General features: G+C 41.4%; 1 protein-coding gene across 10 annotated transcripts in view; it reads left to right on the top strand.

Moving 5' to 3' along the window:
- Window positions 1-24,144, top strand: part of ATXN10 (ataxin 10) — a 113,419-nt gene that overhangs the window by 27,176 nt on the left and 62,099 nt on the right. For all 10 annotated transcript variants that reach the window (XM_075442598.1, XM_075442615.1, XM_075442575.1 and 7 more), the window contains 3 exons: window positions 5,241-5,337; window positions 6,277-6,441; window positions 18,516-18,596. In XM_075442598.1, coding sequence (XP_075298713.1) covers window positions 5,241-5,337; window positions 6,277-6,441; window positions 18,516-18,596 — 343 coding nt within the window. The remainder of the gene's footprint in view (window positions 1-5,240; window positions 5,338-6,276; window positions 6,442-18,515; window positions 18,597-24,144) is intronic.

The raw sequence follows: 24,144 nt of genomic DNA, 5'->3' as shown, positions 1-24,144 counted from the left end.
CATGTAGACAAACATTTAGGTACCAAAATTCATTAGGAAGAGACTCAGTGTTTCCCCTGGTACGTGTTGCCCTGTTGTATAAAGAAGTTATTTTTGTAGAACCTAGAAAATTCTCCATAACCCATTGCAGGCTGGCTGTGAAAGCAACATGTAACCTGAGTATTTGCCTTTGCTGAAGAACATCCTGCTTTTATAGGAACCATTGAAATCTCAATGGGGGAAAAATTTCTTCAGCTGTAGGGTCGCTCTGTGTATCAGAAGCTACATCTTGGTACATGTAATTTCACAGTGGTTGACCATCAGGTTAAAAATAGTCTTGTTGACCACACACAGCGTAACATTTTTAAAATTAAAATTTAGCTGTGCTGATAACTACAGAATTATTTGTCAAAGTCAGTGCTTATAGACACCAGCAGCTAGGGAATGGACTTCAGATGTTAAATAAATCAATCCTATAGAAAAAACTTACTTTTTTGTAACTGTTATGAGTAGCATTTCCCAAATACTAGCTAATGCAGCGGGAAAGAGTGGTTCACAATTATTTTTAGCTTCATAAAGTTCTGTGAATTTTGAAGGAAGAAGTGAAATAGTCTTGTGGTTGTCATCTTTTTCCTTTCTTTTCTATTTTCTTTCCTTCTTCCGACAGCACATGGCTTCTTGAATGGGTGGCAGAATGGTTTCAGCTGGTACACTGTCTAATGAAGTCTGTCTTAAATATTGGAGAGGAGCAAAGCAGTATCTGTATTTTACAGATTTCTAAGCATAATTGAATCTTATGTTGCAGCAGTCAAGCCAGACAGAGGTAAAGCAAAAAAGATAAACAGAAGAGACTTCCATCATTCAGAATGCAATGCTTCCCTTTTATTGCAGTGTTTCCTTTTTTGAACACGTGTACCTGACTGAATTAACAGCTCTAGATGGATTTTTGCAGGGGGGTTCTGTTTTTAAAGCATAAATGCCGAAGTATAGATTTCCAGTGCTCTTAGCAAAATTCACGGTCACTTGGTAGCTTGGTGCTCGGCTAGTACATTTTGTCTGGAATCATCTTTGGAGAGAAACACTCTGAAGGAGACATCTGCATACTCCCAAGACCACCAGGTGCACCCGTGGAGTTTTGTGGGGGAATGTGTGTTTTGGTTTTTGAAGCATAACCATGCAGATACTTCTGTGATGTGACTTGGAGAACGTGCTGTGATGAGCTATCTAGTTGTGCTATGATGACTTTTAATACTCCTCTTCATGACTGGCTTTCCATCTGTGACTGCTGGACATGGAACACGCAATCCATAGCATTGTTTGGGTTGGAAGGGACCGTTAAAGATCATCCAGTCTAACTTGCCTGCCAAGGACAGGGACATCTTCCACTAGACCAGGTTGCTCAAAGCAACACTTACAATGATGGGGCATCTATAACTTCTATGGGCAACCTGTTCCAGTGTCTCACCACCCTCACCATAAAAAATTTCTTCATTAGATCCAGTCTAAACCTACTCTCAGTTTAAAACTGTTGCCCCTTGTCCTGTCGCTACAGGCCCTAGTAAAAAGTCTCCCTCTATCATTTTTATAAGCCCCCTTTATATGTTGAATTTCTGCAATGTGGTGTCTCCAGAGCCATGTCTTCTTCAGGCCGAACAACCCCAGCGCTTTCAGCTGTTCTTCATAGGAACCGTGTTCCAGACCTTTGACCATTTTTGTGGCCTCCTCTGGACCCGCTCCAACAGCTCCGTGTCTTTCCTGTGCTGAGGGCTCCAGAGCTGGATGCGGGACTCCAGGTGGGGTCTCATCATAGAAGTCTGTCCAACTTGTTGGTGAAGACCCTCTTGTCCCAGTTGGTCAGGTGAATCCCATCAGTTCCCAGCAGGCCCTGCTTCTTGAAGGTAGATCCGTGATCACAGAAGCCAAAACACGCTCCAGTACGTGAACCGTATTTAGCATATGTCATTGACCTGGTGTCACACTAAGTGCTCTGAAGTGAGCTGTAATTTTTTTGTCATATGAATTAATTGTTTTTTTGTAGTGCAAATGAGTTCAGGCACCGCAGCAGCAGTTGCAGTCTGGTCATGACAGAGCACGTGAATTACAGAATCACAGAATCACAGAATAGTAGGGGTTGGAAGGGACCTCTGTGGGTCATCTAGTCCAACCCTCCTGCCGAAGCAGGGTCACCTACAGCAGGCTGCACAGGATCTTGTCCAGGTGGGTCTTGAATATCTCCAGAGAAGGAGACTCCACAGCCTCCCTGGGCAGCCTGTTCCAGGGCTCCGTCACCCTCAGAGGGAAGAAGTTCTTCCTCATGTTCAGACGGAACTTCCTGTGCCCCAGTTTGTGCCCATTGCCCCTTGTCCTGTCACTGGGCACCACTGAAAAGAGCTTGGCCCCATCCTGCTGACACCCACCCTTCAGATATTTGTAGGCATTTCTAAGGTCCCCTCGCAGCCTTCTCTTCTTCAGGCTGAACAAGCCCAGTTCCCTCAACCTCTCCTCGTAGGAGAGATGCTCCAGTCCCCTCACCATCCTCGCAGCCCTCCGCTGGACTCTCTCCAGTAGCTCTTCATCTTTCTTGAACTGGGGAGCCCAGCACTGGACACAGCACTCCAGATGGGGCCTCACCAGGGCAGTGTAGAGGGGAAGGAGAACCTCCCTCGTCCTGCTGGCCACACTCTTCTTGATGCACCCCAGGATCCCATTGGCTTTCTTGGCAGCCAGGGCACACTGCTGGCTCATGGTCACCCTGTCGTCCACCAGCACACCCAGGTCCCTCTCCGCAGAGCTGCTCTCCAGCAGGTCGGATTGATCGGACACGGTGTGAGCTAGGTCCTGTTGTGCGTAATCCGTACTCATGGTGTAGCTTGGTTTCCTCAGGTGTTTGGAAAATCACATCTTGCTTTTGAATTGCTGAGATTTGTCACATGAGATTACTTGCAGGGGGAAATGTTGCATTATCAAGGCATTCTGTTTTTCTGCTTAGTTGTGAATAGATACAGTTGCTTTTTTCTCCAAGAGTATCTGCTTGCCCATGTATTGATTTGTGTCCTATAATTAAAAGAAAAATGTTAACCGTTACTGGTTAAAAACCAGCACTTACAGATAAAAGTGGGTTTTTTTCCATGGTACATCCAGAGAATTGTGACCTTTTCCTGGATCCTTCTTGCTTGTTCAAGACATCACAGTTAATCAAGGACAGTGTTAGTTGCTTTCACAAATATTAAGACTCCAATGTGTGATTAATGGAGAATTTATAGCTATTTATTATTGTACTGCAAATGTGTTCATAGCATTTCATCATGATTACAGTAAGAATGGCAACTTTTAAAAGAGCTTTAACTTTTTTTTTTCCTCCTAGTCTGCAGCAGTGGTTTTTTGACAGCTTAGTCTCTAATGACCGAAGTGTAATTGATAGCTGAAAAAGGTCAGGCAAATTGCAGGTGAAGACTGGAGTATAATCATCCAACCTCATGTGTCTCTGAAAGAGATTTCTCGTAGTAGAGTAGGTAAGGAGTTCACCAAGAGAAAGAATACCCTCTACCTACGATTTACTGCCTTTTTAGTTTTTTTTCTAGCAGGGAAGTATTTCCATAAAATGTCTGCTGGAAGAGTAGCGTGCCCATGCTTGCCGTCCTTCAGAAAAATTCTGAGTCAGCAGGATGGGAACCAGATGGATGGGAGAAGCGGAAGCAGAAGGACGGGCAGAGAATAATAAAAAAGTGCAGATGTGCAGGGAGAGAGAACAGAGATCTTAAGAACTAAAGCATAAAGGAGATTACTCAGAGTGCAGTATGAAGAGGCCATATATATTTCTGGCTTAAAAAATATATATGGAAAAATAAGTTACTGTTCCCTAAGCCCAAGTGACCTCATTTTAGACTTGCTTTCTTTTTGTTCTCAGGAGGACATATGCCCAAACGTCTGTAGGAAATCTGCTGCCAGCTGGCACAGCACCTTTCAAAGAGACCTAATTTTGTATTTTCAGAACCTGCCATTATCAGCCACCTCCATCTGTAACAGGCTGCTGTTTGTAATATCTGTTAAACTGCATTTTGACATTTAATTTTAACGTTCTTTGCCAACCTAGTAATAAGGGCCAGGCTACTGAGACCTGTCAGTAGCGCCAAAAAAAGTGCTTTAATTTTGTGATGTCTGTGGGTTCATGCTTTTGTTTTTCATTAATTTGTATCTTTTGGACGGCTTTAGGATATTAACCTGTATGATGAAATATCACCTTTCTATATTTTAAGTCTGTATTGAGAGGAGGCTGGAATGAATCACAGAATCACAGAATCACAGAATAGTAGGGGTTGGAAGGGACCTCTGTGGGTCATCTAGTCCAACCCCCCTGCCGAAGCAGGGTCACCTACAGCAAGCTGCACAGGACCTCCTTTGTAGTAATAGCAGAAATCTGCCATATTAAATTCAGTGTTAAAATTGGAGACAAAGTTCCTTGGAGTGCTGGCTTTAATTTTTCTGGGATAGAAAGCTGCACAGGACCTCCTTTGTAGTAATAGCAGAAATCTGCCATATTAAATTCAGTGTTAACATTGGAGACAAAGTTCCTTGGATTGCTGACTTTAATTTTTCTGGGATAGAAATCAGAAAGTAATGAGCACATCATCATATTGTAGAACGATTTGTGCAGCTAAATAGAATTCCACGTGGGTAGCAAGGGAACAAATTCCGTTCTCTTGCTCTGGCTCTACCTGCTGCAACAAAATTTTCAAGCTGCCTGCGGCCAGCGTGGGGACAGTGCCTGGGGAGCTCTGTGGCGGAGCTGGGGTGATGACAGGCGGCCTCTTTGTGCTCATTTAATACGAGGAAGAAAGCCGCTTCCGAGCTGGAAGAGGCAAAACGGCCCTGCCACGTGGCAGCCACTGCTTCCACCTGGGTCTGCTTCCCTTCGTGCTGGCTGTAGCTCCAGCCTTTCACTGGTTTCGGTCTGTTTTCAACCTTAGCAGAGTCAATTAGTTCTTGTGATCACTGGTAACCAAAGGTGGGTATTCATGTAAGTCCGAGGAAAAAAAATGTACTTGTTTTGGGTATAATTCCAGAATACTTTGTAAAATGATTTGCATTAGAAAACAAATATTTACCTATGATAACAGTGAAATGCTGCACCCAAAGCTTAATGGAGAAGGATTCCATAGTTTATAGCTGTGATGCGGAAAAGTTTGTCATTTGCATGAAATTCATTAGTATTTCTTTGAATTCCTGTTAATATATTTTCTGGGGTTTTTTTTTTTTTTCAGCTCTTCGTTGTAGCCTCCAGTTTCTTGGAAACGTTGCAGCAGGAAACAGAGATTCCCAGAATAGCATTTGGAAGTGTGCTTTCCCAGATCTCTTCTTGTAAGCATGGATGCGGGTTTATTTTATAATGTAATTTCTGTGGTTATATTCAAATCTTTTGTACACGGTAGTTGTGCCTCTACTAGCACCATCAAGCTTTGAAAAATAACTTTGGGGAGAATGGGACTGTTGAGACCATATCCTGTAGATGTTTTTTTTGTTAGTCAACCGCAGGGGTCAGGGCCTGTAAAAACCTGCTTGTTCTCAACTAACAGTAAATTGATTTTGTTTAACAGAAACTGGAAGAAAACTCTATTTCAAATTATGAGCTTCAAACATAAGCTTTATCTCAGGGGTGTTTTCAAGTAGTTATAGTTATTTCCAAGAACATAGCTTTTTCTTTATTCACTTTGCTGCTATGCAGACCTGTCAGTATTTGTGGATCAGATGGAATCTACAAAAGTGACTTAATCGTTGGGTCTTGCAGACCTTTTGTCCCCCTCCTAACCTCACCAGAGTGTCTTCCTGGAGGTTTGATGACATATGTGTAACGAAAGATTGCATAAATGATTTTGTACAGACACGTGACAATATTGTTGATGTGTTTGGCCACGTTTTTCACAGTGAGCTAGTAACAAAGGCACATTAATTCACTTTGATACTTATTCTGAATGTGTTTTTTGAGGCCCACTTGTCAGCACTGGATGTAGAAAGACCTTAAGGTAATAGAAGCAGGTAATTACTATGGTTTCACCCAATTCTTAGATCTTCAGTTAGCTCCAGTGTAGGATTAGTTTTGTAAATTGCCTGTAAAGTTTGACTTTCAGCTAGGAATTGGATGTTTTTCTTTGCATGATTTCTGTCCCTCTTGGGAAATAACAAACTCATGATTCTCTAAAAGACAGCAAAGAAGAACAACTAAACGAGCTGAATGCCACTAGTCTGTTTTTCCAGAGTCAGTTTTAACTTACTGTCTTAACTCCTTGTTTTCTCTTGAAGGACATGCCTGACATACAGTGATGAGAAAATTGTTGCCTATTGTTGTATGGTCCTGTTCACCTGCCTTAATTCAGAGAAGGTGAGAGAACTACTGGATCCTGGGAACTTGACTGTGGCTCTCCATGTCCTGAAAGTCTACAAAGAGCACTTGGAGTCTGAGTGGTCGTATGTATCTTTACATTCTTCCCTCTCTGCTCCCCCTTCTTAATTAGGTGTTTTTCTAGTCTAGATCTCTCTGTTAAAGTGTCTAAATTTGTGACACTGCTAAGTAGTAAATGAAGATCCACTTAGAAGTTAGTAGTTTGGTACACAGATAATTTTCATTATACTTTCACTGACTTGTTTTGATTTGTGCTGAGATAAGACTAGATATTTTGTTGAGGGTATAGACAGGAATTTTAGAATCACAGAATGGTAGGGATTGGAAGGGACCTCTGGGGATCATCTGGTCCAAACCCTCTGCCAAAGCAGGGTCACCCAGAGCAGGCTGCACAGGACCTTGTCCAGGCAGGTCTTGAATATCCCCAGAGAAGGAGACTCTACAGCCTCCCTGGGCAGCCTGGGCCAGGGCTCCGTCACCCTCAGAGGGAAGAAGTTCTTCCTCGGGTTCAGCTGGAGCTTCCTCTGCTTCAGTTTGTGCCCGTTGCCCCTTGTCCTGTCGCTGGGCACCACTGAAAAAAGTCTGGCCCCGGCCTCCTGACACCCACCCTTGAGATATTTATAGGCATTTATAAGATCCCCTCGCAGCCTTCTCCAGGCTGAACAAGCCCAGCTCCCTCAGCCTTTCCTCGTAGGAGAGATGCTCCAGTCCCCTCCTCATCCTCGCAGCCCTCCGCTGGACTCTCTCCAGTAGCTCCTCATCTCTCTTGAACTGGGGAGCCCAGAACTGGACACAGGACTCCAGATGGGGCCTCGTTAGGGCAGAGTAGAGGGGAAGGAGAACCTCCCTCGTCCTGCTGGCCACACTCTTCTTGATGCACCCCAGGAGATCATTGGCTTTCCTGGCAGCCAGGGCACACTGCTGGCTCATGGTCAACCTGTCATCCACTAGGACACCCAGGTCCCTCTCCGCAGAGCTGCTCTCCAGCAGGTCAGCCCCAAGCCTGTACTGGTGCCTGGGGTTGTTCCTCCCCAGGTGCAGGACCCTGCCCTTGCCCTTGTTGAACTCCATCAGGTTCCTCTGCGCCCAACTCTCCAGCCTGTCCAGGTCATGCTAAATGGCAGCACAGCCTTCTGGTGTGTCTACCACTCCTCCCAGTTTGGTGTCGTCAGCAAACTTGCTGAGGGTACATTCTAACTCTTCATCCAGGTCGTTGATGAAGAAGTTAAACAAGACTGGGCCCAGTACTGACCCCTGAGGGACACCACTTGTCACCAGCCTCCAACCAGACTCAGCGCCGCTGATGCCAACCCTCTGAGTTCTGCCATTCAGCCAGTTCTCAGTCCACCTCACCGACCACTCATCCAGCCCACACTTCCTGAGCTTCCCTAGGAGGATGTTATGGTCTTTTTTTTTTCTCCAGTGAAATGGGGTTCTAGAAAGAAAACTAATTTATACTTGTGTGCTGGTTTGTGGAGGTTTTTGAAATAAAGTTATCGCTGAATATAGGCTTAAAGACTTTGGTTATTGGGTCATGCTAGGAAGACTTGTATGACTGATGCTTGTGAGTAATACATAAAATGGGGGGGGGGGGGGTTTCTTCTCTTTTTTGGGGAGGGGTTTACAAGTGTGTTGTCTACTGCAACATAAAATAATTTTTATACTGAAACAGACAAGACATTTTGTGAATCTTCATACTTGAAGAGCACCTAACCAGTGGTTTTATTTCACTGAGCTTTCATGTTTTTTGCTAATGGCTATTCTTCCAAACATTTTTGTCAGTTATGTGTTTGAGAAATGTTCTGCCCTGCTTCAGCAAGGATACACATGCAGATAATTGTTATATGATGCATTCCAAGGGAAAAAAAAAAAAAAGGAGGTAGTTTGTATGTTTTTGTAGCATTCTTTTGAAGGTCATGTTTAAATTAAAGATTTAATTAGGAAGAGTTGTCAGGGTGTTACTAGTTATTTGGAAAGTCTCTTAAAAGAGTTAAGATGATTGAATGAAAAGCGAATGTCATTTAATAGTTTGCTTTTGTACTGAAAAAAATACTTCAAATTTTGTTTGTAGCTGGGCTTTTTTCATAACCAGGTCAACTTGTTTAGCACATAAATAGTTTGCAGAAAGCAAACTTACAGTTTCAGCGTCAGATGACCAGACTTCTATTTCAGAAGTGACAAACTGACTCTTTAGTTTTGGCATCTGTTGATACAAATACATGTGGAAGACTGCTTTTCAGATCATTATCTTGCCCGGAGAAGCTGTGGCTGTCTCTTCCCTGGAAGTGTTCAAGGCCAGGTTGGTTGGAGCTCTGAGCAACCTGGTCTAGTGGAAGATGCTTCTTGTGAGCCTGTACTACATAGTGTGCTTCTGTGTAGTTAAAGGTTTGGAAGAGTCTGTGAAGTTAATAGTCTTGTTTCAAGTAGAGCAATCCTTGTAAAGTCTTGCAATATCTGTGGGGTTTTTTTTCCCAATGATCAAGACTTTGTTTTCCTGCTGTGTTGGCAGCATTAACACAGCATGTATTTCATAGGCAACAGGTTGTTCCTTCTTTAATTTTAATTACAGTGGATATTCCCTTAAGCCTATGAATAACTGACTACATTTTCACAAGGTACCAGCAGCTTGTATCTCAGGTTCTTCTTTGCATTTTTCTACCATTTTTTCCATTTGTAAAGCACATACTGTAACCGTGTTTCTGAGTGTTACACCTGATGTTACACAGCTGAACCTCCTAGTCCAGGTATTTTTCTCATTTTTTATAGAATTGGTTTGTTCTGAGAGTAGTCTTGAGTTGGGTCTGAAAGCCTCTATCTTGTATTTAGCACTAATCCTTCTACTGCGAGATAAATGTGGATGGATACAATCCTGTAATGTATTGATGATGCCTGCTGTTGCTTGCTTTCCTTCCTTTTTCCTGGTGCTGAGCAGCAGGAACCAAGCCGGCCAGCTCTTGCGCTGACTTTCTTGTGTCCTGCCTACCTGAGCAGTGTTCTTTGCCAGTTCTCTGAATTTAGGGGAAAGATCTACTGATGCCAGCCATGTTGCATCTATTTTCTGTAGGAAACTTGTGAACTTTTCACTGCTTTCCATTTACTAGCAGGAAGTCCTACTCTGTTCTGTGATCAGACAGAGCAGGCAGTGTCCAGAAATGGCTTCCTAACATCTACTTTGCTGTGAATAGAAAATGAACAATAAACAGGATTTCTTATTTGGGGAGAAGTAATGTTATTTACTTTGGCTGATGAAAGTTGAAGATTCTTGTCTGGGATATAAGAAGGTTTTGGTTTTTGTTTGTTTTTTTGTTTTTTTTACAATGATTAAGTGAAAAGCTAAACTTTGTCCTTAGGTCTGTGTTGTTCCTGACGTGGTAATGCTGTCTCTTTAGGACAGCTTTTGAAATTGTGTAGAGTTGCATGTGTCTTATGATGAGAATAGCTATTCTTTCATTAGAGCCTTCTGTTCTGAAAACATTTTTGGGTATTGAATGAATGGCAGTTTTCTGCAGCTGGGTTTATGGAAGGCAGACATTGGCACTGCTGCTTTGAGCACATGTTTAGAATAAGTTTGGATGCTGGTATATTGCTGCTGTTGCTTTGGTATCCATTTTTATTACTGCTTATAATCTTCCTGGTTTGAACTAATTCTTGATTCATTACTAAAGCACTTCCAACCCCCCTACCCCCCCAACCCATTGAGTAACTGTGTTACTTTCTGATATTGAAGATTATGCATGAGATACAGTCCTGTAAAAGTGCATCAAAAGACTTCTGTCCCTTTTCTTATGAAGTCGAAGGTAAGCTTTGGATGCCTCTCTGGCTGGGCTGTAGAAAAAATATTTTGTCAGCAATTTGTTGAAAATCTGGAGCTGTACTTCAGCTTTCACTGGAGTACATACCACTAGGATTGCTGAAATGAATTTGCATAGCCACGGTATTTGCAACACAACCAGGACTCTGCTGTAAGGATTTGGGTCCCTTGCGCCACAGCTAACAAAGTGCACAGCGACCATTTCCAAGTGGCTGTTGCTGCATTTTATGGCTGAGCCGAAATACAAACTGTTCTTTCTCCAGGAGGTTATGCTCACTGCTGCACTCACAAATGACTGAAATCAAGATGTTCTTACTTTGCAAGTTAAAAATATTACTGAATGCCTGCCTACCTTCTTGTCTCTCAGCTGGAGCATCTGGTTTTGTATTACACCAAATAAAAAGTGAATGCCACGTGTGTTTATTCCTCTTGGCTGGGCTTTCTTGCTGCCAAATGCTGCTTTTAGGTATTGAAAATCTTTCGTTGAATAACCAGGCGAGTTTTGCTGATAGGCAAAACTTTTATTCATTATTTTATTCTCTTTCATTGTGCACTGAAATCTATGACTTAATGTTCCTCTAAGTTAGTATCCAATGAATTCCACAAATAAACACTTATGATGCCCATGTTATTTTTGCAGTTGCTGCCGTGAACTGTTAGGATGGAGAAAGGATGTCCAGGACAAATATTTGGATTTAAGGCCATCGGCTGGACTGTAGTCTCTCCCATGGGGTCCTCACTACTCCATTCAGCTAGTACGTTTTGGGTTTTCTACTCTTCACCCATCACAGGAGGGCAAGCGCATCTTTAAAATGTTCTTTTGGTGAACTGGCACTTCCACCTCTGTTGAAGATCCCACGTTCGTTGTTTAGAGTCCAGTTTTCCATCTCCACACTGGAAAAGCCCTTAAAGAAAGTTCAGCAGGAACGTCTTTCCAAGTGTGACGTCTTTGGCTTCTCCCTCCAGCCTCACAGCAGTTCTGTAAGGAGAAGGCTTTGTCAGAGGAAATCCGAGATTATTCTGAGCAGTTCCTCAAAGCTCCTTTTTTACAAGCAGCTGTTTTGTAGCGGACCTTTTCCAGTTTCTGTTCTGTCTGCCATGAACCCCTCTCCCAGTTAAGGCAGAGGAAGAGTCTGTAGCTTTCTGGAATTTTGCTGTCACGTTTGCCTACAGATCAAAACACGAGACTTTTGGTAGAAGACAAGGATCTCCTGGTGGGGAAGAGGGAAAGCCTGAAGTGTTGGCCATGCTTCCTGAGAAGGGTGGGTTAGGGTGGTAAGGCCTCCATTTAGCGACTTCTGAATCTAACCAGTGGAAGAAAGCCAGGCCCTCCACTTTCTAAGCAGCTTTTGAGACAGGAGAGCTATTTTGCGCATAGCATAGTGACGTTTTGAGACTATAAGCACCGAGACATTTTTAAAACATGTTTGTAGATTGACAGCATATAAAAAATTGCCTCTGAACTTGGAAGAAAGGGAGGTAACAGTGCTGTAATGCACGCTCAAATGTGTCTTCATGAGTGGTACACTTCTTGTTAAGTATTTTCAGTGGCATGCTATGAGCTAAGAGATAGTTAAGAAATTTAAGAAAGAAGTCAGTTCCATAAGGAATGCCCTGGTCAAATTTTGTATTCAGTCCGTGTATGATCATACCCGTTTGTCCAGACCAGGTGGTCTGAAGGCTCATTTCATTAAGCTTGTGGTTACTTGTAAGCATCAGAAATGCTTCTACCTCTGATATCTGTGAAGTTGCAGAATGTAGTTCACATGTTTAATAAACGTTCTCTTGATCTAAGAACTGATACCTCTTCCTTTTTCTTTTTTAAAAGCTTGTTCCTCTAACAAGCTCTAAGATTTTTTTTTCAAGTGCTACCTTCGCCTTCTTTAATACTAGATGCTGAGTGGCATTTTAAAATAATATTAATTAATATAAATAAGACAATGTGTTTTTAAACTGCCCCTAAATTTCTAGTCAACACAGCTCCTGAACGTGTTTCAGGCTCACAATCCTGTAATCTTGAATATTAGGAGCTGTTCTGAGGTTGCTGTTGCTGGTCTAACTCCCAGAAGCAATGATCTGAGGAGACAGATTGTGTATCTCCAGCTGAGGTTCTTCAAAACACTGCGTGACTGGCTGTATACCTCTTTCTTTTAGCCTTTGGATAAAATCTTAGAGCAAGAAGAAACTGGAAGTTTTCAGGACTGAAAGCTATTGAAACTTACTGTCTTCTCCTGAAAGTTTGGATCTGTAATTGGGCTTGTGAAGAGTGCCCAGAGCTTGCTGCTCTCGGAGTTCATGATGTTACAGAGTGTACTTCAAAGCGTATGTCTCTGCGGAGACACTGGCTCTGCAGAAACAGGTTCGTTTCCTTTCTTTGGTTTGATTTATGGCATGCACTAATTAAATGATCCTATCTCCTTGACGAGTTCTCTGCTGTGCAGTTGTCTTCTAGAAAACATGTTGCTCTTTACAGCGTGCAGGTACTATCGACGCGATTAGCTTAAGAATTAAGACCCGCTAACTTTGATGAAAAATTTCCATGCTGCTACAGGCTGGTGCGTGCGTGACCATTCCTGTCCTGTCTCTAGTCCTGAGACCCTGTCCTTTAATGTAGGCTCCACCTTTCAGAAGTTGGTTATGATCCGGTGCTTCCAGCGTGCTCTGCTGACGATCACGGTTGTGAGATTAGCGTTCACTCCAAAATACTTCCTTGCACATGGGAAGTTTTTAAACCTTGACTTCAGTTCTGTTGCTTCCACCCTCTTAAGGTTTTTGTTTTTTTTTTTTAGTATGACCTATTTCCTTGCTATCTCTTCCTGAACAGCAGAAGATCTGTTTCTTAAGCTGTGATCAGTCTTTCTGCATTATGCATCTTTGGGTTCTGCTTCCTCCACCCCTACATTCCATCTTCTGTTTCTATTCAAAGGAGCCAGAATGGCTTTCAAGCCCTTGTGAGACAGTAATTTATTTTCTGTGTATCTTCCATCTTTCCAATATGCCTCTGTAATGGTGTGCTAATTCAGTTCTTCTGAAGTGTTGACACACGAAGTTGAACATACCTTAAACATGTAAGCAAATATATTTACTCCATAAGCTGATACTGTTTTTCCTGTGCTGCCTTCTTTCAACAGCAGCTGCCTATCAGAGGGTGCTCTCTGGGAATTAGATATATCCCTCTTTTAGGAAACAAAGCTGGAATACACTGTTCAGTAACTGAAGTGTATGTTCTACTCACTCTATGTGGTTACTACCAGCATCTCAAGAGTCCTCTAACAAACTGTCTTGCAGTTCCAAGGAAAGAAGAAAGCACAAGCAGTCACCCATGTCGTATGTGCAGTGTGCTGGAAAGGCTTCCGAGCGCTGGCTTGCTTTTTTTTTAGTAAAAGCTACTTCTTAAAACATGCAGAGAGCTACGCCTTAAGCTCTGGGAAATTGTGGAGCCCTTAAAAAGTCCTTCCTCTGTGTTTCCCCACACATCTACATCCACTCCCTTTTGAGTTTGTGTTAATCAGCAGCAGCAAAGTGTGTCACACAGTTTAGAAGCTGCTGTGTTTAGAAAAGAAACCAGCACAGCGTGCCGCATGAGATCTATTTTAGAATATTGACCCTGCAAACGTATGTGTTTTGTAAAATAATTAGGAAAAAGTAGTACAAAATTACATTATAATTTATCCTAACCGAGACCAATGTATATTCTAAAAGCTGTTTATTTTAGAAATACTTTGGTAGTTCCATTAGAGATGAGAGTATAGCTTGTCATCAGTTTTTCCGAGTGTGTGCATGGGGCAGTGTAGCTACTATGGAAAGAAAAAGCAGGTTGTATTTTTGATTCCTGAAGAGCAAGCAACAAAAATCCTCCATTTTAAAATAAGAGGCGTAATATGCCTTTTGGCTTCCAGAAAAACGATATTAAGAGTGTGGTCAGCTGTTTGGCATTGGAAGTAAGATTTTCTGAACATCCACGTTCTCTTTTTTGAAACCACAGCTCAATGATGACTGTAAAGATTAGGATGTGGGGCCTCCCTCCCCATTTTTTGCCTTTGGTTATTTTGTCCTGGCTTCCAGAAAGGAGTGTGGACAGAAACTAGTGCTCGCGTGGCAAGGAGTCTGGCCCATCAGTGCAGATTTAAAGGCAAAGATGGAACTCCTCCGTAGAGTGCTTGTTGCTTAATTGGTATACATGTGGTGGAGAAACCAGAATATGTTACTTTTTTTTTTCCTTTTCAATTTGTGCTGGCAACTCTGTCTGTTCTCTCTGACAGTTTAGGGTGTCCCCCACCCCCTTCTACTCTCCAGAAAGTTCTTAATTCCAGGAAAGCTGGAGTTATGTTGCAAGTTCCAAGTTCAACTGTGGTTTTAAATAGTACTGACAATTGGAAAAGTTTCCTTAATTGTGGAGGTCTGAGTAGCATCTACTTTCTATTTGCAGTAGCAGTGTATTGGCACAGATTTCCTCAATCTTTCGAAGCCCAGCCTCACACATTTATTTATCTTGTCACCTCTTTCTTCTTGTACATTTTATGGAGGTGGGGGAGCAGGAAGTGATTGTATTGCTAATAATTTTCCAGTTTTTTCTTGGTAGCTCTTCAGAAGAAAATTGTTCCAACATTGTGCATAAGTAAAAATAAATCTTATTTTTAGTGCCTTTCAGATGTAGCTATTAAATGGAAAGGGAGTGTCTCCTGAATCAGAGAAATATTACAGATAATCTGAATTTGGTCTTCCAGACCTGAGAGCTGTCTTCACGGACAGTGTTGTGGCCTGCAAGGAGGATGCATTCATTATGGGCAGTGCCTTTTGAAGGTGGAAGGATGTTCTCTGTCGTGCTTGGTTTGGCTCAGGAGAGGAGCATTGTGCTGCTTGATACTTGGGGTTGGGCCTTAAATATGGAAATGTGTTTCCTTATTCTTTTGAGCGAGAAGTGCTGGTGTTTGAGTGGGAAGAATTATCTGGTTTGTAGAGGTCTCTGTGACAGCGCGTGTTCTATTTGTTACTACATAGCTTTATACTTGTAATTTTTTTTTTTTATAGTTTTGATAGGGTGTTTGTATTCTTGCGTAAGGACAAAAAATACTTCCACTGCTAAAATACGTTCTAGTCCCAAACAATTCCTCATGAAGCATATTGCTTTTTTACTATCCAAAAAGGCTGGTGATACAGCTTTGAAAGGTTAGCTGTCTAAATTTTCTTCCTTTTTTCTTCCAGTTCAGATGATTTGTCAGATTTGTTAAACTAGAGTAAAAATAGTTATTTTTTTCTTAGTAAATAATTTGGATAGAGTGGCATTATTGTAGGTTGATGAAAAATGCTTTTGGTTTTGAGGTGGGAAGAGCAGTTTGCTGACCAAACAGAGAATCGCCGTATCTTTTTCTTCTTTCTTCTAAATAATTTGTGGGGGTTTTCTTCCTCATTTTCGGAGACGGAGGAGGACATTGTTCTCTGAACTTGCTAATGGGATCCAATCAGCATAATATGGAGCATGACTTTTGGTGATGAAGTTGATTGCTTACACCCGTTTTTGACTGGAGCAAGCTTAGTGGTCACTTGGAATATACTGAGCACAGATGTAGCTTATACCATTTCATCTTGGCTGCTTCTCAAGTTCAGTCGGGTACAATGCAGCCCTTGTGCCACTGCGAAGTCTTTGAACTGAACATCTCCTCCTGTATTGATCTACTATGTAAGCACTTGAGTTTTTTAGGATTTCAGCCAAATAATTTTTTAAAAGTCAAGAAAATTGGCATATTTGACACTGTTCATTTGTTACTGTGTTACACTTGCATAACCTTAATTTTCACCATTTCCTTCACTAAATTACAGTGGTCCTCAGTTTATCCCAGTGGTTCTGCTGTTGGCCCCCAAAGAGACTTTAAATCTCCTACCAAAGCCTTTTGTGTGCATCTGAAATGCCATATTCAGTCAGAAACCCAAAACTTAATGTCTTTTTTTTACTTCAGAGTTGTGGATAATCTTACTTTTCCTGTTCTTCTCTGCTGCCCCAAATGAAAAACAGGAGAGCTGAGGGCTAAAGATACTAGGTTTAATTTGCTGCATCCTTGCTTATTACCATAGCAAGAGTTCCAAGTGCTTTACTCCACTACTAATTCTTCTGTTATCTCTTGGTGATGCTCTTGTAAAATATGCCAGTGCTCTATTCTTTACAGTAATTCAGGAATTCTATACAGTAACGCAGGAAGTGGATAAGGTAAAAGAGAAACTTATACAGAAGCAGAAATTTCCGAGGTGTTACATCGTGTCATGAAATTAAAAAGGTGAGAAGCTTATACAGAAGTCTATGCTCCTTCATAAGCAGAAGCTTTATTCTGAAATACCACAAGCTCCTCGAGCAGTAGAGGTCTGGTCTGCAGAACATGAAAGGTGTGTGTGAATAAATACAAGAGTGCAGACCCAAGTAACGACTAAAATACAGGTCTTCCACTTTGCAGCAGTAATCACTAATGTGCACCTAGTAGCATTAGATCTTTTTGTGATAATTATTGATCTCTTTTTAACTACAAGGCAAATAATCAAGTTTTCCTCGAAATAACGTTAGTCATGAAAATTAAGATTTAAATTCATAGTCCCAACTGCAAATCAGGCTTCAGATTGTCTCCTTGAATGCACTTTTACTATAGTTCATTGTCAGCTGAAATTGTACGTTATGAGGCTAAGTGCAGTGTGCTGCATAACTCCAATTATTATGCTTTTTTCTTTTGCAGTTGCAGATAAAAGCCTTTGTTTCCACTCAAATCCTTGGAAAATAGTCAGTCATTATGGTTCTGCAGGTAGCACGGTGGATGACTCGTGTTCTGGGAGCTGTCGGGTCAGGAGCTGTCGCAGTGTTCCCCTTGGCTGCCCTGCTGAGGGCTCGGTTCAGTCGTTACGGCTGAGTCTGCACTGCTCGGCTGGAATACACATTGCTGCCCTGTTGACTTGGGGGACGTCTGTAGGGTCAAATTGGTGTTGAGAAACTCTTGAATCAGTGCTACGCTTCTCAGAATGCTGATTTTGAGTTGATGATTCCCTATGCCTATACTATTTTTCCTCGAACGTGCACACAAATATCAGTAGAAATACCCACAGCACAAAATAGCTTTTCTCCCTCCTGCTGTTAAAAATGTCTAGTTTACAGTAACTGAACCAGATGCTGCAAATATCCACAGTTACCGTTAGAAATACAACAGCTATTAATCTTTTGGACCTCTTGTTCTCTTATTTCCCCAATAGTCATTGAGTATTTGTCCAAAAAGTACTTGCTGAGGCTGGAAGATTTCAGTGTGATCTTCGTGTTAGCTCTGCAGCGGATTACGGGTATGCAGAATAAAAGGCTGTCAGCAAAGTGACAAGCAGGGAGGAGGTGGAAAGAATATTGAAATCGCTTGGTTTTCGTATTATTTTAGTTGTTCTTTCTCAAGAGCTTCATGAGGTCAGAGGATGCTCTGAGATTTGACCTGTAATTATTTTATATTTAATAGGTAGACACGCTGCTTTAAAAATGTGTAGTTTATGCGTATACCTTTGCAGCATCTATAATACTGTCAGTAGTCCTAGGAGTGCAATTTGAGGAGCAAAATATTTTTACAGCCTTTTTGTTTTCCTGTATTGCTGAGAATACATGTCTGGGTTGAAATTAATTGGCTAGCATCTGCTGTTGACCGCTGTGAATGGTGTTTGGGAAAGCAATCAGTGAAAATACTGGCGTGAGCACAAGGGTAGACTGACCATTCTTACCTGCCTTGTAGCGCGAGGAGATAGATTTGGTTATCAGTTTAGGTCCCTATTACACAAGGAAGGTATTTTTTGGTATTTTTTGTAAGTTGAGAATAGTATTTTACTCCCTTACATCTGACAAAGAAATTTCCATTTGCTTTGGTTCTTTGTTAGTTGTTTTTTTTTTTTTTTAAAGACAAATTGTTTGGGCATTTTCCTGACTATTTGATGGGCTTTTAAAAACAGTGTTGTGACGAGTAGCATAACAATTTTCAAGCTTGAACTTTGGCTTTTTGCTGAGATGCATGAACAATTGGATGAGTGTTTTATTACTTGAATTGTGGTGTGCCTTTTGTGTGACTGGCAAAAGGCTCTAACCAGCTTTCCTTCAAGCATTTGAGTAAAGTGTGCTGAATTGATGGGAAATGGCCAGTACTGTATTAGGAAAAATACTGCAGAACAATGTGCAATTATTTTCTGCCAATTTGTATCTATCAGCAAATAGGACCAGAAGTATGTCTCTGTCATCTACAAGTAAAAATAACCAGCACCATTTGGAGTGAATGTAGATGCTGTTTTTGTAGCACCAGTAATGCTTTTTTTTTTCTTTTCCTTTAGGTTCTTGATTGTTACAGACCATTTGCTGAAATGTCCAGAGCTGGTAAAAGCCCTCTATGCCAAACTGAGCAATCAAGAAAGGTAACCCCAAAAACCAATGTGGCTTTTAGTATTTAGCATTCCATATAGAGTATCCTGTTCACATGATTGAAAAACTGTGTGGTTTCATAGTTGGCACAAAATCTCTAAATACATGTTTCGATGTCAGTAATGGTTTTAAATTGGTTGGTTAACATTACAGCTTAGCCACAACTGGCAGTGATTTATGTAGGGTTGCAGAATCCAGGTTGGCGCCATTACTTGGTAAAGAAATAGTTCAAAAAAAAAAAAAAAAAGCCCAAAAAAAAGATTTGATGCCTGTGTCTTGATTTCATAAGGGCACCACACCCTGCAGTGTTTTACAGCTGAATTTGAAATGTCCTCAGCTGTTCACACTCCTGTTACAATTACAATAAATTAAAAGGAAGCCTTTACTAAAGTTGGAAGTGTGTCTGATACTGGTTAGCAGAACCTAAAAAGCGCAGGTGTGGAGATGCCCATGATTACTTAATCTTTTAGTATTTCCACTACTGAAAATATAAAAAGCTTCAACAAACCTTCACCTTGAAAGAAACTAACTAGTTTTCCTTCAAGCGTTTTGAGTAAATGTATGATGAATTGATGGGAAATGGCCATTGCTATAATGGGAAAAAGCTCATTTGCAGTTGCTTTAATTGGGGAAGATAAAAAAATTATTTTGTCAGAATACTCAACTTTGGGAAATCCTGTACTATAATTCTACAGCTCCTCCAACTGCTTGAAGATCTTGTTATCGTGTTTATGTATTCAATGAGGCTACTTTGTTCCCTGTTCACCCAAGGAAACTGCAAGTTCCCCCTGTAGATTTTGCAGGTGAAATACAAAGCAGTTACTTAATGGTTTTTTTTGGTCTGGTTTTTGCTCTGACTAAAGCCACAGTGTTATTACAAATAGGGGTACAGACGCTGATTAGACTCTAAAGAAACAAAAGGGATGGCAGGCAAAGAAAGAGTATATGATAGGTTGAGAACCATAGATAAAATATCATGAAAGTATATGTATGGGATGGAAAACAAGGATGGGAATGGTGAGGAGGGAAATACTGTCTCGTCTTCCTTTATTCAGACACCCAAGGAAACTGCAAGTTCCCCCTGTAGATTTTGCAGGTGAGATACAAAGCAGTAAACAAAGCAGTTACTGAATGGGGTTTTTTTGGTCTGGTTTTTGCTCTGACTAAAGCCACAATGTTATTACAAATGGGGGTACAGACGCTGATTAGACTCTAAAGAAACAAAAGGGATGGCAGGCAAAGAAAGAGTATATGATAGGTTGAGAACCATAGATAAAATATCATGAAAGTATATGTATGGGATGGAAAACAAGGATGGGAATGGTGAGGAGGGAAATACTGTCTCGTCTTCCTTTATTCAGACACCCAAGGAAACTGCAAGTTCCCCCTGTAGATTTTGCAGGTGAGATACAAAGCAGTAAACAAAGCAGTTACTGAATGGGGTTTTTTTGGTCTGGTTTTTGCTCTGACTAAAGCCACAGTGTTATTACAAATGGGGGTACAGACGCTGATTAGACTCTAAAGAAACAAAAGGGATGGCAGGCAAAGAAAGAGTATATGATAGGTTGAGAACCATAGATAAAATATCATGAAAGTATATGTATGGGATGGAAAACAAGGATGGGAATGGTGAGGAGGGAAATACTGTCTCGTCTTCCTTTATTCAGGCTGACCACGTGGCAGCAAATACGAGCTGTGTGCTTACTGTGTGCAAAACACTGTTTTAAGTGAATGAGCTGGATCTAGTTCTTTCGGGGAGTGTCACGAATGGCAGTTTGTGTGCTTTCGTAATCCTCTTGAGGACAGCCAGGACTGGGTTAGGGCGTTCAGTTGTGCTTAAACCAATCAATGTAATCAGTTTCTTGAAAGATCGCAGCTGGATTTGTTGCACGCGCCGTGCTACGGACAGTGATCGGCTGCCTCGACTGAAAGGCTTTTGGTGTAAGCATCATATGGATGATCGTGTGCAGGATGGCTGGTCACAGCATATTTGCTGAATTTATTGTCAGTCCCAAGAGTTTTGCAAATCAAGTAAACCCAGTGAAGTTTTTCGAAAACATAATCACAGTACAGTTTATTATGAACTTGATACAGGCTGCCCAGGGAGGCTGTGGAGTCTCCTTCTCTGGAGATATTCAAGACCTGCCTGGACAAGGTCCTCTGCAGCCTGCTGTAGGTAACCCTGCTTCGGCAGGGGGTTGGACTGGGTGACCCACAGAGGTCCCTTCCAACCCCTGCCATTCTGTGATTCTGTGAATTTACTGTCAAACGTACAGAAGTGGTGTAGAAATAGTCCTTTTGCATCTGAGCTATAGAAGAAAATCCTACCATGGCATCTTCCTATATAGCGTTAGCATATTTAAGACTGCATTCTTTTGAGAGGTATGAGGAGACAAATCCAATTCAGATAAAAACATTTTGACTGTCATTAACTGGAGAAAAAAGTAACCGTATAAACCAAAGCATAGGGAATTCATGGTTTCAAAACGAGACACAGAGCCTCCACCGCAAGCCTTGCCGCATTGGGTGTCCGGTAAGGCTGACTAAGTCATAAATGAAGAAAGGACAGATGTGGTATTGAGGTGTCTGGGGGAAGCAGCTTGAGCTCATGAATATATGGTAACTCTCAGTTACCGTATTCTCATACACACACATTAAATACGCTTACTTTAAATGTATTTACTGAAACGAAATTAACTATGCTGAGCAAGTTTGCGAACACATACGTTAGTGGTGACTCTTAAAGTTGGCAGTTGCCTTAGTTAACCAAAGTGTATGCAGTCGCATAACCGCAGTTATTTACGCTGTTCGCAGTATTCGCGCTATTCAGAGTATTTCCTGCAACTGCAATCTAGTGCGTTTGTGATACGGTGGCCGTGGCGCGTGCCGTGAAGTAGTGCTCGTTGTAGAAGTGGCTCTGGAATCTGAATTTCCAATTAAAAGACAAATTCCTGACATCTGGACAACTTTCTCTTTCGTTTCCAAACAATTTTAAGCACTTTGGTTTTGCATGTCTGAGTTTGCAAATGGCCTGAAATGAATGCTGTGATAATATGATCAGATTTTTTAATGGTATTTTGGCTTGAAAAGCCTATGATGGTGTGACAATGCCTGCGGTTTCTCTGCAAGTAGTTGTTGCAGAAACATATGACTACGGTTTTGAGCCAAAAGATTGTAGATTCTTGAATTCTTTGTCAGATTTGAGATTTCCCTGCACAAGTGTGCAAGTATTTGGCAGAATTTTTTAGAAAAAGCCTGCTTTGTTTTAATCCAAGTTAACCTTGAGCATGGACGATGTAAGTTAATGCCTGGATGAGTCTAATTACATTTAAAAATCTTCCAAATGAGTACATCTATATTGTCCTTTTTAAGAAGGAGTCTTGCTTTCACTAACAGCAACAAAAATGCAACTGAGTGGCTTTGGTTGTTTTTAAGATGCTCAAATACTTGCATCTGTAGTTTTGATTTTGGGGTTATTTCACGTGAAGCCTTCCCAGTGAACGATGTGGCCATCGATTCGAGCAGTGTACGCGGCAGCACGTCTTGCTGATGTTCAGCTACAGAGCTGGTAACGTCAGTGTGGTGGTGGGGTTTCATTCTTGGTCATACTCAGACAGCTAAAGGTAGCGTTGGATTGTAATCCTTCACATATTTACTATTTTTCATTTAATAGGATGCTTCCAAGTATCGTTGGAAGATGGAAGAATTTAAAATTTCAAGGAAGGAGCTAAGTCATTTCATAGAACCGTTGCTGTCAGTGGAGTGTTTCAGGAACGAGAAATCTCAGTCTCAGAGAAAGAATATCCACAGTGTCTGGCACTTGCTAAGAGGTTATAAACCAGGCAGGCTTGATACAAAAATTGTTTGGCAGTATTAAAATTGATATAATTTTACAATACTACTTTTCGACAGGCTTAGCAGGACTTTATTTTGTAATAATGAGCTTCCAGATCTAAAATGCACTTTATTGCTGTGGTTTATTTGCAGACTAGAGGAGACAGCAATGTGTTTTACTGATGATTGCAAATATTTTATAGTAGTTGTTGTAAGGTCTTGCCAGTTTGGTCAGCTTCAAGAAGAACCGGTTTAAAATTGGCTAGGGGGGAAAAAAGGCAAGAGGTTTAACAAGAAGTCTTCCTAAGTGATGCCTAAAGAAGAGGAAGACGACACTTAAAGCATGATCATTTCCAAATAGAAATATGATCATAAATATAATATACAAAGTTATATGTTAGATATTGAACCGAGTGTTACAGAAATTCGTGATGAGACATGCTAAAACTGATACTAACGGTTGTTATATCTGTTGTACTTAGCTACGGGCAAACAAGCAGGAGCAAACTCAGTCATAACAGCTGTGAGATCATTTAAAAGAACTGAGCAAATTGCATTGTGTGGGAGAACTAACTTGGAAAAAGTCGGGCGAGTCTTGGAAGAAAACTGAGAGAAACAATAGGAGAAAGGAATGCAAGGGAACTTGCACCAGAACAAAAAGAGCTGCTCTCGGGAAACCGTCGGCTGAATGGCAAAACTTGCTTGAAATTCAGGGGGAAGATGGCCGTGTCGTGAATGACTGTGCCTGGAAGAAAACTCAGGGGAACGGTTTTTGACATGAATGCCTAAAGAAAACAGGAAATTTTAAAAGAAATTACATACAGGTGGTGTTTTAATGTCACTCCTGTTTCTCTGGAAGGGTTGTGGTTGTCTAAAAGGGCACCTGATTATATTGCAAGAGGAAGAATGATGCAAAAAACTTCCCTGTTGGCAACAATTTCGTCTCACTAATACAGTTTTTGGAAGTATGTGGTGACCCTCCACCTTCTTAGCAGAAGGATTGCTTGTCACTTTTAAACATGTATTATTTGGGTTATTGGTGCAACAACAGCTGACTGGAGTTCTGCTATGCAGGAGATGATAATATTTTATTGGAATTATTCCTGTAATTATAAAGTCTATGAGCAGCCTGTGTTCTTAGCTGAGCATATGGTTGAAAGGCTCTAAACTTGACAAAAACTGGCATGTAAAATGTAGCCCTGTCGTGGGGATGAATGACATGTCTGTGCACTTCACTGGATTTTCATGTAGGATGCCCAATCTGAAAGACCTTCGTTCGGTGAAGGGTGTTGGGTACCTGGACTCTGGTCATTTGTGGATGGGCAAGCGGTGGTACCCAGCTTTAACCTGCAGAGCAAACAGAACAACCGCTCTCTGCCGGCGCTCCGTCACCTACAGAAACGAAGCCTGAGAGAGGTTACCGGTGCTTGACAGCCTTCTGTCTGCAGTCCACCCTTCCCCAAGCGTGCTGAGCGCGTTTCTGTGCTGCCGGGTTGAAAAAGCTTTTTGTCCTCGTTCAGATAATTGTTTCATGCAGCTGTGTTAATGACATTGGGGACTGGGTTTAGCAAGAACTGAGTAGCTGTTACGTGATTAATAGGGGTGGGTTCTTGGAGGTTAATAAAGCAGTGACCGTGCTTTTTCCACAGAAAGACATTTCTCTTCCCCTTGTGACAACCTGCTTGGTAAACTGAAAAAAAAAAAGAA

This window comes from Opisthocomus hoazin, chromosome 1, assembly GCF_030867145.1.
Source record: "Opisthocomus hoazin isolate bOpiHoa1 chromosome 1, bOpiHoa1.hap1, whole genome shotgun sequence".
Lineage (NCBI taxonomy): Eukaryota > Metazoa > Chordata > Aves > Opisthocomiformes > Opisthocomidae > Opisthocomus > Opisthocomus hoazin.
The sequence above is the reverse complement of the archived record's forward strand: the minus strand, read 5'-3'. Positions and strand labels throughout refer to the sequence as shown.